Below are 13,421 nucleotides of genomic sequence, written 5' to 3'. Positions count from 1 at the left end.
GGGGATACATACCTAGGAAAAAGTTGTAAAAGCAAGAATATAGTAATACTTCCCCAGAACATTCTTTTACGCCGATTCGCAATCTTGGGGATATCTTGAGAAATAATTTTTTTTCCCAAGTTTCAAGTTGCTTTCTGAATAGCCATGAACTTCAACATCCACAAAAATCTGCAGCAATGAGTTCTGCCACTTATTTATGCTTGTGTCAGTGAAGATACAGCTCTCCAAACATTCGTGTGTTTCATTTAGTATTTTGTTAGACAGTGAAAAATCACTCCCTACTCAGCACATTTGCTACTTATTTTATCAAAACATGCTGGCCACCTGAACAAACTGTCTTTTCCAAAATGAAGATTCCTACTCCAGTGAATTGTTCTTCACATGAGAGCACTTTTGAACCCTTTACCATCTTTGTTGTTCTCCCTATCCTTTTCCAATTTTATCATCTCTTCTGTTTTGTAGTGCTGGAGTAGGGACAGGCTGCAACGGGGAGAAAAAAACTGTTCAACAAAATAGCATTTGAAATTATTTTTATTAGTAGAACTAGTGCCTTCTTAAATTATTCCTTAACTATTTTTTGCCCCACCTCACTGCATTTTAACATTTTAGCCTATGAAGATTTATGATCCATTTTTCCTCATTTGGATACAGCTCTAGTTTTTGATGCATTCATTTTTTTCACCTTAGAAGAAAAACAGTGAAAAAAAATCCCGACCTGAAGTCTTCACATACTCGGGAAGTTCTAATCAACACACAGAACTTGTCAAAAGTGGGAAAAAGACTAATTGTGACTAGAGGCTGCTGCAGTAAGACAGCTTTCTACTGGTACTAACATGTCCATTGGATGTGCTGATAATGACCATGTAAACCCAGACATAGTGATGAGATCTGTGGGGTTTTTTTTTTGGTGACTGGCAAGCTGGTATCCTGCAGCCCATTGATTCAGCTTCTGTGGATACAGCAGTAAATGCCTTGAGTGTTTTTGTCAGGTCAGAATTCCACAGAGATATTTTTAGTTCAAGCAACCAGTTTCTCCGACAACATGAAGTATGTAAAAGCAGCATAGTGTAAGAGTTAAACAACATTATCATCCTCAAAGTTATTTGTGCTTCAGTTAAGTTTTTTATCAAATGCTTTACAAGAATTGTTACCAAACCAATTTTATAACCAGGATATTGTTTTGTTTACCATTTGTTGGCTGAGGGTGTATGGAGTCACTTTGACATTCTCCTCCATTTAAATGATGTACTGCAAAAACTGAGGCATTTTCAGAACATTTAAAGAGAAAACAAAAAGCAATACGACATAAATGTTATGTTTCCGTAGCAAGACTACTGAATGCACAACAAAAGCAAAAACATTCTGATTTACGCTAACAGGCAGAATGCACAAGATGATACTATAAAAGAGCCTGCACAGAGGGCTGTTCCTTCTCATACGTAAGAATGAGTTTTGAGGCTTTTTGAAAATAACTTTTTGAAGCACATGGGCAGCTTGCCTGTATTACTTATTTTCTGGTATAACTGGAACATATAGCTCCATGGTAAAGTTCCACTACAAGAGGAATATGATAGTTTTAATGAGAGAATTTAAGAAGTGGGGCTTAGTACCAAGCTCTACAAGGCCAGGCTTCTTTACAGCTCATAGCTGATCAATCAATTATCAGACAGCTGTGCAAGTTCCTGAAACCTTTTTCCCCACCTAAAATGCTGGCAGATTTAATACAAAAGTGATCTATTATTATATACCACTTCACCACTAGCACTTGTGTTAATGGTGCTTCTGTAGAAGCAGACAACCCCTCCGTGGGCCTATCAGCAGACATACCTTGGCAGCACAGAAAGCCACAGTCTCTCTTCCGGAGCAGCGAAGAACAGTTACTTGTGATTCCTCCAGATGTTCTGCAAATGCAGTTCCTGGTTACGGTGCACACTTGCCACTTGAACAGTGGTTTTCCCTAAAGTCCCCTTTGGGGAGGGTGAATGCATGCTTAGGCAGGTGAGAGGACTTTGAGCTGTTTGGAAAAGGCACAAATTGTGAAATCAAGAAACAACAACTATTTGGGAAGACTTAATTTTCTGCAAAACTCCATTACTTAAAGTTTTGCTTTGCTTTTAGTTTTCTAAGTAACTAGTATCCTAGCTAGGAAAGGCACTGGAGCTACTAAGGTCTGATATTGTATGGGGGACTATTATTAACACTCAGTATTATTCTAAAGCTTCCTACATCAATTTCTGATTTGTGACTGAATGACTTGCTACTGTATAAGCTACCCAGCTCATCTTTGTTGTTCTACAGAAGTATAAAAGAAATGGTTTAAAATGCTAGGCATGAAGTTTTTCCTCTTTCACAGATACATACATGGTTTTAAGTATATATTAATAAAGGGGCATTTTAATATGAAAATCAGCTTACCGTATTTCATATCAAACTGTAAGGAATAACATTTTCTTCCCTTTAAGGAGCTCTGAGTCCTCCAGTCTCATCTCAAGTTTGGGGTATTCTCTGTAGGTCCAGTTTGTAGTATTTCCCACCCCCGTCCCCTGGCATTACAAGTGAAGATTAAGGTCTTTGGGATTTCAATTTAAGACAGCTCATAACACATCACACAGAACTGGGAAGCCTCAGACAGACCTCAAGTTGGGGTCAGTACAGTTCAGATGCAAGAGGGAAGAATTTGGGGTTTTTTTTTCCTTGAGAAAGTAGATCTTTCTTCAGAAGATATCAAAATGGAGAAAGGATTCTCCAAGATCATCCAGGTTCCTAGAGGCTCATGTATGAGTCTCATAACCATTATTTATCTAGGACAAGTAGTAAATTCTCCACTGATGACCAATCAGCTTGGATATGGTAAACTGTAGATCAAGTACTAACCTGTCACCATACTGTGGTGCAGTGTCTACATCCAATGTGTTTCTGGGATATATTATGATCAGGAAACTTGGAATACCAGTCTCGATTCTGAAAAGCCCATGTATCTGGTGTTCTGGACCACAATGGTGGGGACCAATGCCCAGCTGTGCTCCCCTCTCCATCTTCCCCTTCAGTTGTTTGTTAGGTCTGGAGAAGTCAAGCTACCTATACAGTAAAGACTCTCTTCTTCACTGAAGCCCAAGGGCAATAGTTAAAAGCCAGCAAAAGAAAGCAACAAAATTGAAATAATGGATTAACTGGAGGACCTGTTTTGGCAGTGAGGAGACATGGAGTTAGTGCATTTAGTCCAAGGTGTCTTAGTTCAAAGCTGCTCACCTGAGTTTCACCAAGAACTTAGAACATGCACCGATCTCCACTGGATGCTCACTTCACATTACTTCTACAGTCAGGAACGTTCCCATCTCCCATTGAGTCTTCAGAGATGCTGCTCACCATGCTCACCTGCAGAGAAAATGACAACTTTTCCCCACTGAAAGGTGTCTATAAAAACAATGGTTCTGTAGCTCCTGAGTGCTGACGAACAAGATGCAAAGCCTTACCTATACTCGATTCTCTTTTAACTCAGTAAGGAGATACCATCCTGACAAAATAAAATTTGGCAAGTGTATTCTACCTTACCACATTCCTTCTTCAGCCTTCTCCTACCTTATGATCTGATACAGGCTTTTGCATTTGACAGCCTTAGAATAAAATGCCTTTTTTCATTAAGTCTATTTTCTCATATTAAGACATGTAAACTGTAGCCTAGACTTGAGGAAACTGAACATCTTCAGACAAAATTCAGCAACCTTCATACTGGCTCTTAACTCTTTCTTATCTCTTGAGGTCCCAGATGTCTATTTCCAAGCACATACGTTTTAAGTACCTTCACTTCTGAGCACATGAAGACCACCTCCAGCGTATAATACACCTATTTGGGCTACCTGCACCACCAGGTCTTTAGTGAAAAGTCCTGGCCTACTCCCAGGAAACGATCAGGCACTTCTCTCTCTCTCAGGATGCTGGGCTTGGATTGCATGCTTTTCCAGAAAAAAAATGCAACTCTGTACAAGAAGCTGGTGTACTCGGGCCCATCCTGAATTTGAAATCTGCAAAGGGGCTGCTGAGTTGTTATTGATTCACCCCAGCTTTACAAGTGGAACACCTGTTCTCATTTTGTCCCCTGCATTAAGAGACACTCAAATCAAGACTACCTGCAGCTTTGCTATGAACACCGCATTCCTATTAAAAACAGTTTTTCTCAGTTACCCTACTTTTGTCCACCCTTTAAGGATTAAGAGCAGTGAGTGGCAAACATGTTATACCAGTAAGAGATGGAAGAACTCCTCACCTATACTGAAAAAAGGTCCATCTTTGGAACATGTGTATCAGATATTCAAGACTGGCTCTTGCTCCCTTGGGGCTGAGACTATTAGTTCATCACTTCAAAACAGCATATTTACAAACAGCAGCTCTACAGTATCACTCACCTCTCAGAAAAGGACATTTGAAATGGCAGCATTAGGTATAGTAACAGGGGGTTTTTTCCACCATTTTTATGTTTTGCTGTTTTCAAAACCTCCTCCCTTACAGGGATACTTCCAATTTTCTTCTGAAATTTCTACCAAGATAAAGTGGCCCAGATGATTATGACAGCCAGGACAGGATCTTCTTACCTTTTGACATGTAATCCAAGGACCCTGTGTCTGCTTTCGACCTGATGTTTGAATCTGGACAAGATCCATCACCTGACATTCCCTTCACATCGCAGTGTGGCTGCTAGATGGTGCCTGGCTTAGAGTGTACCTACCTTTCACAGGAAAAGGATAGACTGATTAATAGCAGGAAAGATCCTACAAAGCTAACACAGCTAAATGAGGTTGTTCTATGCTTGGTTTGCCAGGTTGTTTCCCTGGCTATTTTGCCTTTAACCCTAGACTACAAACTTGCCAGTAGTGTAGTTCAGGCACATTCAGTGGCGGTCTTGTGCCCACAGGTAGATGATTTCTTTTCCCAACTGTTCCATCACGTTACGTTTTCTCAGGGAGAAAACAAGCATATGCTTTGTTAAGAGCTTTCCCAAGTGGGGAGTGTTTGTGATTCTATCACTCCTAGGTCAACCTTTTAAATACAAGACAAATATACTCCTTTGTATTCCTCTGAGGAGGAACTCCTCTGGTTGTCATCACTGCTTTAGAAAAAACCAAGGTATCCACAGAAGACCCTGTAAGTTTCCCTTTTCACAGGGAGGGACACTTGCTGCCCTTCAAGATATCCACATCAAGACATGTCTGTTCTTTTTTAACCTGAATGTTAAACACAATTTTAGTTTATTTGTGAAACCCGAGATCTCTCTACATCATTTTTAACATGTGATTGAGAGGCAGAAGTTCCAAGATTATCACATTCATCTCACTTGCCCCAGATCTAAGAATTCAACACCTATCACCTATTTAACCTGAATGCCCTTAGAAAGTGTTGCATATTCAAGTCCTCCTAAACACCTTTCGCTGACGGCGGGCGGGGGGGGGGATGTTGCATTCGGTTTTTTCCAATATATGCATTTTTGCTAGATACAGGGATTCCAAGATAGATTGAGTATCTGTTTAATAGCAGGGCCTTTCTTCACAGAGTCAAAAAATTACCATGATTCTAAAATACATGCCTTGATTACTGGGCTCTAACTACACCCAGCCATCTGATCTTAAAACCATAATTGCTAAGATAATGCATCCTCGTATCTTTAAGCTGCATGCAGAATTTGAACCTTACATGTTTTCATCTTCATGTATTAAAGTAGAAAAAGGATGCTTCAGAAGGACTTAGAAATTTAAGAGATGCTTGAAACACATTACGCATGACTGTCTCTTGTTCCTCCAGAGACTACAAAAATCTGAGTGGATCATCATCTACCTGCTGCTGTACTGGAGTTACTGTCCTAGTTGCTCGTTACTAACTCCACAGTAAAACTACACAAGCATTTCAGCATACTTCAGTACTAAATAGTCTGCTTTAGCATAGGTCATCATCGAAGGTACTTTGAGCTAACGTTGCCGAGACATGACCACTACCTGATTTACCTCAATGCCATTTGTACCCATATGGTGAGTACACCGTAACGCACCTCAAAGCGCATTACAAACTCGGAGGCTTCACTTTTCAAAAGCTTAGTCGCCAATGATTTTTTACCATTAACCTGTATATTCCTCCTCACTCTTTACTCAATGAAAGCAGTACTCTTCAGAAATGTTACATTGAGGGCAATAAACTCTGCAAGTTTAGATACTGCTATTAAGAAAACAAAACTCTCTACTTCCTATTAGAAATCCATACTGATTTCAACAGTTAACCTAAGAAAAGACCAATTACCTCAAAGAAACAACTATTAGGTCTGAGACTTACTGATCAGTTTATGCCATACAAATACTAAAATCATTTTCTTGGACAGAAACATGACCACCTGAATGGCTCAGAACATCAGCAAACCAAACTCTATATATTTCAGATTAGTATACCATTAAAAAAATGCAAAGTGCCATTTATTACACCATTCCCATTTTAAGATCAATTCTATGCAAAACCAAGTTGCAAACACCACACACATGTTACTTTAAATCCAATGGATTTAACACCTTCCAGATCCTTCTTAATTTTAACTGGAAGATTGATCTCACTGATGTTAATACCATAATGGGATTTTTTAAAAAGAATTTTCTGAGAGGTTGTGTTAGCATTATGAAAACACAGTGGAGCAAGGCAGCAGAGATTACTCAACTACAAGAATCCAGCTTCCATTGTATTCACTGCTAAAGATTAAAGCCACCTAAAGCTTGTGGTACCTTCAGGACTTCCAGTGAGAAGGGTTACGACATTCCCACACACACACTTTATACTCAAGTCTAGTTTTCCATTAGCATGAAACCTGCAGCATACTTCTTCATTCGCAAATTCTGACAGGTTTTAACAATGTACATGCTGCGGCTTTCTTCAAAGTAGCTTTTATGCATACCACTAATTCAAAAGCAAGCATAAACTAACATACTTCTGTAAAAGTGTAGGTAGTATGAATAAAGGACAGTTTCACTAGACTAGTTTGTCTAGACTCATTTGTCAAGTTACATATTGGTCACTTCTTGGTGAAAGTACTACTCACATACATACCAGTGATTGTCACTGGAGGTTTGTCTTCTGCTAAAAATATCAATTTAAGCACATATACAAAACTCAAAAATCCTGTTGAAAAGTGTGGATTGGAAACAGGTTAGTTTGTTAGAACAACTGTTTGCACTGGAAGAAATAAGGTAGCCTTTGACCACAATCTGAAAAAGGAACAAGTCCTTTGATAGCCACTTCAGCTTTTCCAGATGCAGGGACTAGGTATTTTTATCTGTCATCTCAAATGCTGTATCATTAAAGATTAAAATCACCTTCCAATTGTGATACATCTGCATCATGAAAAGATTTAATTATAATTTATTTTAAGCTAGCTCTCACCAGTGTCTTGTAATACAGAGCTTCATTCTTAAGAATACTGAAACCGTACCTTAAGAGAAGCCCTAATTTACTAATGGGTATCTCCAAAATTGCCTTTGTTGAAATTCTCACAGAGGAAGCTTTTTAATCCCAAATTAGCTATGTTTAGTAATAGTTTTTAAATAACACTACTAGTGACAGAATTACGTGCATTCTTCATCCCACTAAAGAGAAAAAAAAAATCTGAAAAATGTTACTTTAGCTGGCAGAACAACTGGAAATGCTACACTTGGAACCAGGAACTCAGGACCCGATATAGTCAGTTCCTGGCTTTCAAAGACTGTGTTCATGGAAATTCCCTTTAACTACTATGATTGCTAGCCCATCAGTTTAAAAATACATACTGAATTATCTATGAAACATTTCGGAGATTTTTACGTCTAAAGTATTTAACATGTAACAGTATCAGACTGCACTCAACAGATTTACATGCAACATTCACTTAGCACTGAAGTGGACACACTAGAATTGAAGAGTTAAACCCCACAACCTCCCTAATAACTGCAGATAAGGAGTCAACTGAACAGTCTACCGAAGTTGGATTTTAGGTACCGCAAGTCATTTAAGTACTAGAATGTCTATGTTTACTTACCATTATCTTCTGTGCAGTCAAATGGCATAGGCTATTCTACTGGCTGTGTAGCAGAACTAAGAATGCATTTCATAACTTCCTTAGTGCAAAGAAAATAAGCAGTAAGATTCAATGTCTTTTCTACATGTTAGTGACCAAAACAAGTAGACTTTTATTGTCACACTAACTGTGCAAACAGAGATAGTAAACTATCACCATTAATCAGCCAAATGTATCAGACTAGAGGGAATCCAGATTTCTGACACTGCAAGTTTTACCTAAACAACTGTCAAAAAATAAGTGTTGGCTCTGGAGTAAACACTATGTTTCATGAACATTCAGGAATGAAACAACTCTTGGAACCAAAGCATATCTTGTGATTCAAATTTTAAATATTCAAGCTGGCTTTAATTACCTATTACCTACATACTATGACTCTGTTTTCTAGACTGTCACAGGTACTTTTTTCTTTTTTTTTTTTTTTTAAAAAAAGCTTTTACCAGGTCCCTGGAAGTCTCACCATCTAAAGAAGCTTTCATGAAGATAGCTTTAAATAATCAACATCACCCAATGTTTCCAGATGAGGTCAGCTATGCAACATCCACTTGAGAGCTGGCCATTTAAAAATATGTATGTTTGTGGGGGGAAAAAACCTAGTAACCAGTTAACATTGGCAAGAAAAAGATATCATTACATGAGACAATCACCCCTCTCTCCAAATTCCAAGTAAACTAACAAGCTAGTCCTAGTGGCACTTTTCAACAAATCTGTCTATTGTAACAGTCAAGGCAAAGGAGCACCACAGAAAAGTCACTCTTTCATTTTATAACACGAGTAAGTATAATTAAACACTTGCAAAGTGTTGACTAGATGACGATGTGAAAAATCGGTGACCCAGAAAATGTTTAACATCAGAGCTTCTAGGAAGCTTTATGTTTGTTTGCACTAGGTGGCTGTAAAGTAACAATCATTTATTTCTCCTCCCCCCCACTACCCCTACTAAGGATCAAGGAATATTCAGCTCGACTTCCTCTCCTGTTACAACATATCATTTTTATCTGACAGAGCAAATGACAAAGTACCATTTGGTGTTTCCTCTGCCCAACTAATGCAACTAACTAGCCCCAGCCAAGAGATGTCATGTGCTGGTGCTGGAGTTAATTCAGCAAGACACTCGGCAAAGACAGACTTTTAAGTCTCTTACAGCCAGTCATAAAGTTGGGATTCATAAGCTTCAGGCCATAAACACAAAATCAAGCTCCAACTTTACTGATGTCAATTCTCAGAACACTACATTGTAAAGTTTATTGCCTTATTGCCTACTTCCAAAACCTGCTATTCCATTGTAAACAATTAATATTTTCCACTAAGTTTTCACTAATGCAAGTGAGGGACTAAGAGTCTTAATTTTGTCAAATGTATCAACTTGAACACACACTCTTTTCAGAAAATGTTACACATGTGTTTATGTCCATGTTGCCTTTCAGTTTTACTTCTTTAAAGAAAAGTCTCCCCTCACTGATGTATGGAAGCATCAAAATAACCGCTAGGCTGAAAAGAAAAGTTAAGCCTCTGAAGAATTATCAAAGGCACAAGGGGAAAAAGAGTTGCAGCCATATAACATTTCTATCCTGAAATATTCAGTTGGGAATCCTACCTTCAGAGGAGGCTAAGTTTATTTTAAACTGTGTCATACCCCTCACTCCCAACAAGAACAGAATTAGTATTCCTTATTTATGATTTTAAGACAGTAGAGTGGTACAATGCAGAAATTCAGAAACTGGTCTTAATATCCATAACAACAGCCTTCCTCCAACACTAAAAACACAAACTTAAGTTCTGGGTCATAACAAATCTCTTTAAGAACTTAAAAAAAGAAAAGTAGTACAGTTTTATGTCCTGTATGAAACCCTTCAAACAAAAATGAATATTAAAACAAGAGTATAATTTAAAAAGCTGTGTATTGGAGTGTTTATAAACCAGAAGTGTTAAGCAGCAGCAGCAGTTTCCAATTTCTTATTAAATTCAACTAGACTTGAAATTTAGGAACACATTACAAACCAATGCGGAACTATGCTAGCTCATACTCAAACCTGTGCAGGTGTTTCAGTAAAGAAAGCCTCCCATGAGAATAAACAGAGGCAGCATAATACATTAAGTCAACACTTGCCTTCAACATGCCAAAAAGAATGTGTTACATGTCCATTTGTCACCAAAGCACCCAGTAAGAGATGCGTTATTGCTGTAGAACATTTCAAGTTTACCAACACCCAAGTGCAAACAAACTGATGTTGTATATATGCACTTGCCCATTCTCACCATTATTTCCACTTAATAATGAATGGTTTTTCTTTACACAATCAAATTTAAAGCTTTGAAAATAACAGTTTTTTGATTTTAGTTTTTTTCCACAATATTAATCACCACATGCAATTTAGTTTTCTGATCATTTTGCTAAAAAACTGCACCAATATCAGAACAGTGCAAATCATATTTAATTTTAAAAGTTATAATGGCTTGAGTTCATAATTAGAGGGAACACTGTCAAGATCTTGATATTTTGCTCACCCACCATTGCTTGCATTCCATTAAAAAAAAACACTTTCCTGTCAATTTTGATTTTTTTTTTTAACAGTAGTCCCCCATGCTTTTATCAGAGCTGAAATTAAGGATATGATCCACAATTTCAACACACGTAGTGCCTTAATAGCAATGTTTTTATGCAATTCCATCAACTATTATAATTCCATAAATATATTCCCCCCCCGCCCCCAACACATTTCCAGACTAAGAACTAGTCACTAGCACTTGTGATCCCACAAGTGTTTTAAGTTTTTCAGCAATGGAGAGATTTCAAGATTAAGAAATCTGAGGACTTCCCCTCTCCTATAGCCCCCAGTGTTTTCATTTTATAGTAAGTTCAAAGTTGGTTTCCACATCTTGACAGTGTTCCTTATAAAACCGTATGACAGTAAAAGTGCCAGTAGGCATGGCAACCTCTTTGAAGGGAGCATTTAAACTCCTTGGCACTGGGAATGCCAGCACCAAGGATTACATTGAAATTCAAAATTATACTTAAGGCTACAATTAGCAAACCCACTTTCCATAAGCCTAATATTCTATCACTAGATTTGAAAATTCAGAAGCTAACGCAACCGTATACTTTTATGCTCAAATTTGAGGAAAAAGTTACTTTTCTTTAGCAAGGGCAGTATATGAAACTGTGGTAGCAAATGTTTCTTACGCATTGACTACTCATTTCACCATCATTCACTTACTTTGTCTTAAAGTTCAAAACTGGCAAGGCACATTTACATATTCCAATGAATACTTGACAATTTTAAATTACACTTCATGTCCCAGCTATCCCAGTAATTGACATACAACATACTAAAATGGTTTATTAAGATAACAACAAAAAATCAATTAATGTGAAACATACAGGCTATTGGCAACCACTATTCTAAAAATTATGTAAATACAAGTAAACATACTGAAATGTGTGCGATTCTAAGTTTTTAACCAGAAGATCTCTGTACTAACACACATTTATATTAATGACACATAAAAAAAATAAAAACTTTATTACAAAAATAAGTTACACTCGCCTCCAGCTTACAGTATAAAACAATTTTATTTGCAGGAATGCAAAATGATTGTTTGCCATGAGCATTTTCAACATATGACATGTCTAATTTTGTTAAAATTTGCATTTACTGGGGGAACTGGTGTGTATAAAACCTTAATTAGGTATAAGCTTCAATTTTCCTTGTGGTGCCTATGGGTATGTAGTATAACTGCAGTATCCCTTTGGGCAGGGGGTTAAGGGAAGCTCTTTATGCCAAGTCCAAAGTAAGTCATAATTTTATCTTTTACCTATATGAAGTTGGACTTGGCAAGGTTCTTTTGTTTTTGTTTTGTCTTTTTTAAGTAAGGGTGGTTCAATAGAGGATGCTTCACCACTGAACACTCACTGTCATCAAGGTGCTTTAGAAAATTAAAAACATAGCACAAATGATTGTACTCTACTCTACTCTACAGGTTATCATGATCTGCGTAAGAGAAATGGAAAGCCGATCCACATGTTTTTACAGTGATCAGCAATAAGAAATGCACTAATGAAAACATACCTTTTACCTAAAAAGCTAAACTACAGCCATATACTATTCTATGATTTATGAAAAACTTCAAAATATCCAAATGTCAGGCTTCACTGTACAGTTGTCAGTTTTAGTCTGACCTTTTATAAAGGGACACTGCAGTATTTAGTACAAGTTGCTGATGCACTTTTTTTGAACATCTGATGTCTTACAAAAGTAACATCTTGCTAAACTATTATACATCCAAATAACTACAATATCTGAAGAAGCAAGGCTGCTTTTTCAGCCACAAAATACGACAAAAGCAAGGCCTGTTATGATGGTCATGAGGAAGTCTTACAAAGCCTCTGGAACTAAAGGCAACTAAGAATGTTACATTTGGTATATTATAATCTTACCCTCATATCATATTAAACAAGCCTTGCTTTTATCTACAAAGATTTTCTATGTACAGTACAGACAGGGTATAGTTCAATCCTCTGCTACTGAGGTAGTTAACCAACCCTTTAAAAAAGGTTCTGAAAAGAACCACTATCTGGAATGCCTGACTAACCAGCTCTGATGATTACACCTGAAACTGCTGTATCTGAACACAATTCATAAGTGATTACTATATAGACAATCATGATTAACCTTCATGAGCAGAAATAAAATTTAAGGATACCAATGATGGTATTCATCTATACCACTGCAATAAAAATTTAAATGCAAGAATTTGTGAATACCACTTTTGGAATCCTTGACTAAGAAAACTTGGGGGAAAAATCTACTTAAAGCAGATTTTTTAAAGAACGACTTTATTCTTTATTAAGATACCATGCTAGACGTTAAGGATTTTGTTGAACACATTGGGGAAATAGAGTAGCTTTAGTTTAATAACTTGCACTGCAGAGAAAACTGTTAAAGAAATTCATTTCAAAGTCCAAGTATTAGTTCAAATGTCCCATATTTGAATCCATGATCTTCGCAGGAAGGTCTTTTGCAACAGAATATGCTCCTATACAGCTGAGATACTTAAGGTTGCTTGATATCCTTACCATTACTCCACTGCAAGCTTCTGGTGTAATCCCACATAGCAAGTCAGTCTTCATTGTAACAGGTCAGGACCGGCCTCGACCCCTTTTCCCTGCTAGCCAGGTAACAAAAGGAATCAATTAGATAAATCATTTTAAACTCTGGTCTGTACATTTGTTAACATAAAATCTTAGCAAAATGAATTATTTTAAAATAAAACTACTAGACAAGAACACTCTGCCTTCTGATTGCCACTAACTTTGGAATTTTGCTATGGGTATTTTACCACT

General features: G+C 37.3%; 1 protein-coding gene across 7 annotated transcripts in view; it reads right to left on the bottom strand.

Moving 5' to 3' along the window:
• Positions 1–815: 815 nt before the first annotated feature.
• SYNCRIP (synaptotagmin binding, cytoplasmic RNA interacting protein) overlaps positions 816–13,421 on the bottom strand; it is a 34,646-nt gene continuing 22,040 nt past the window's right edge. For 3 of the 7 annotated variants that reach the window (XM_010565727.1, XM_010565728.1, XM_010565729.1), the window contains exon 11: positions 10,637–13,246. In XM_010565727.1, coding sequence (XP_010564029.1) covers positions 13,218–13,246 — 29 coding nt within the window. In that variant the 3' untranslated portion in view covers positions 10,637–13,217. Of the gene's footprint in view, positions 2,015–2,415; positions 3,376–4,589; positions 4,724–10,636 lie in introns of those variants that run through there. The other 4 variants (XR_774242.1, XR_774243.1, XM_010565726.1 and 1 more) reach the window with 4 other exon arrangements.

The sequence above is a fragment of the Haliaeetus leucocephalus genome, unplaced genomic scaffold (assembly GCF_000737465.1).
Source record: "Haliaeetus leucocephalus isolate CR32 unplaced genomic scaffold, Haliaeetus_leucocephalus-4.0 Scaffold195, whole genome shotgun sequence".
Classification (NCBI taxonomy): domain Eukaryota; kingdom Metazoa; phylum Chordata; class Aves; order Accipitriformes; family Accipitridae; genus Haliaeetus; species Haliaeetus leucocephalus.
This window is presented reverse-complemented; position numbering and strand designations above follow the sequence as displayed.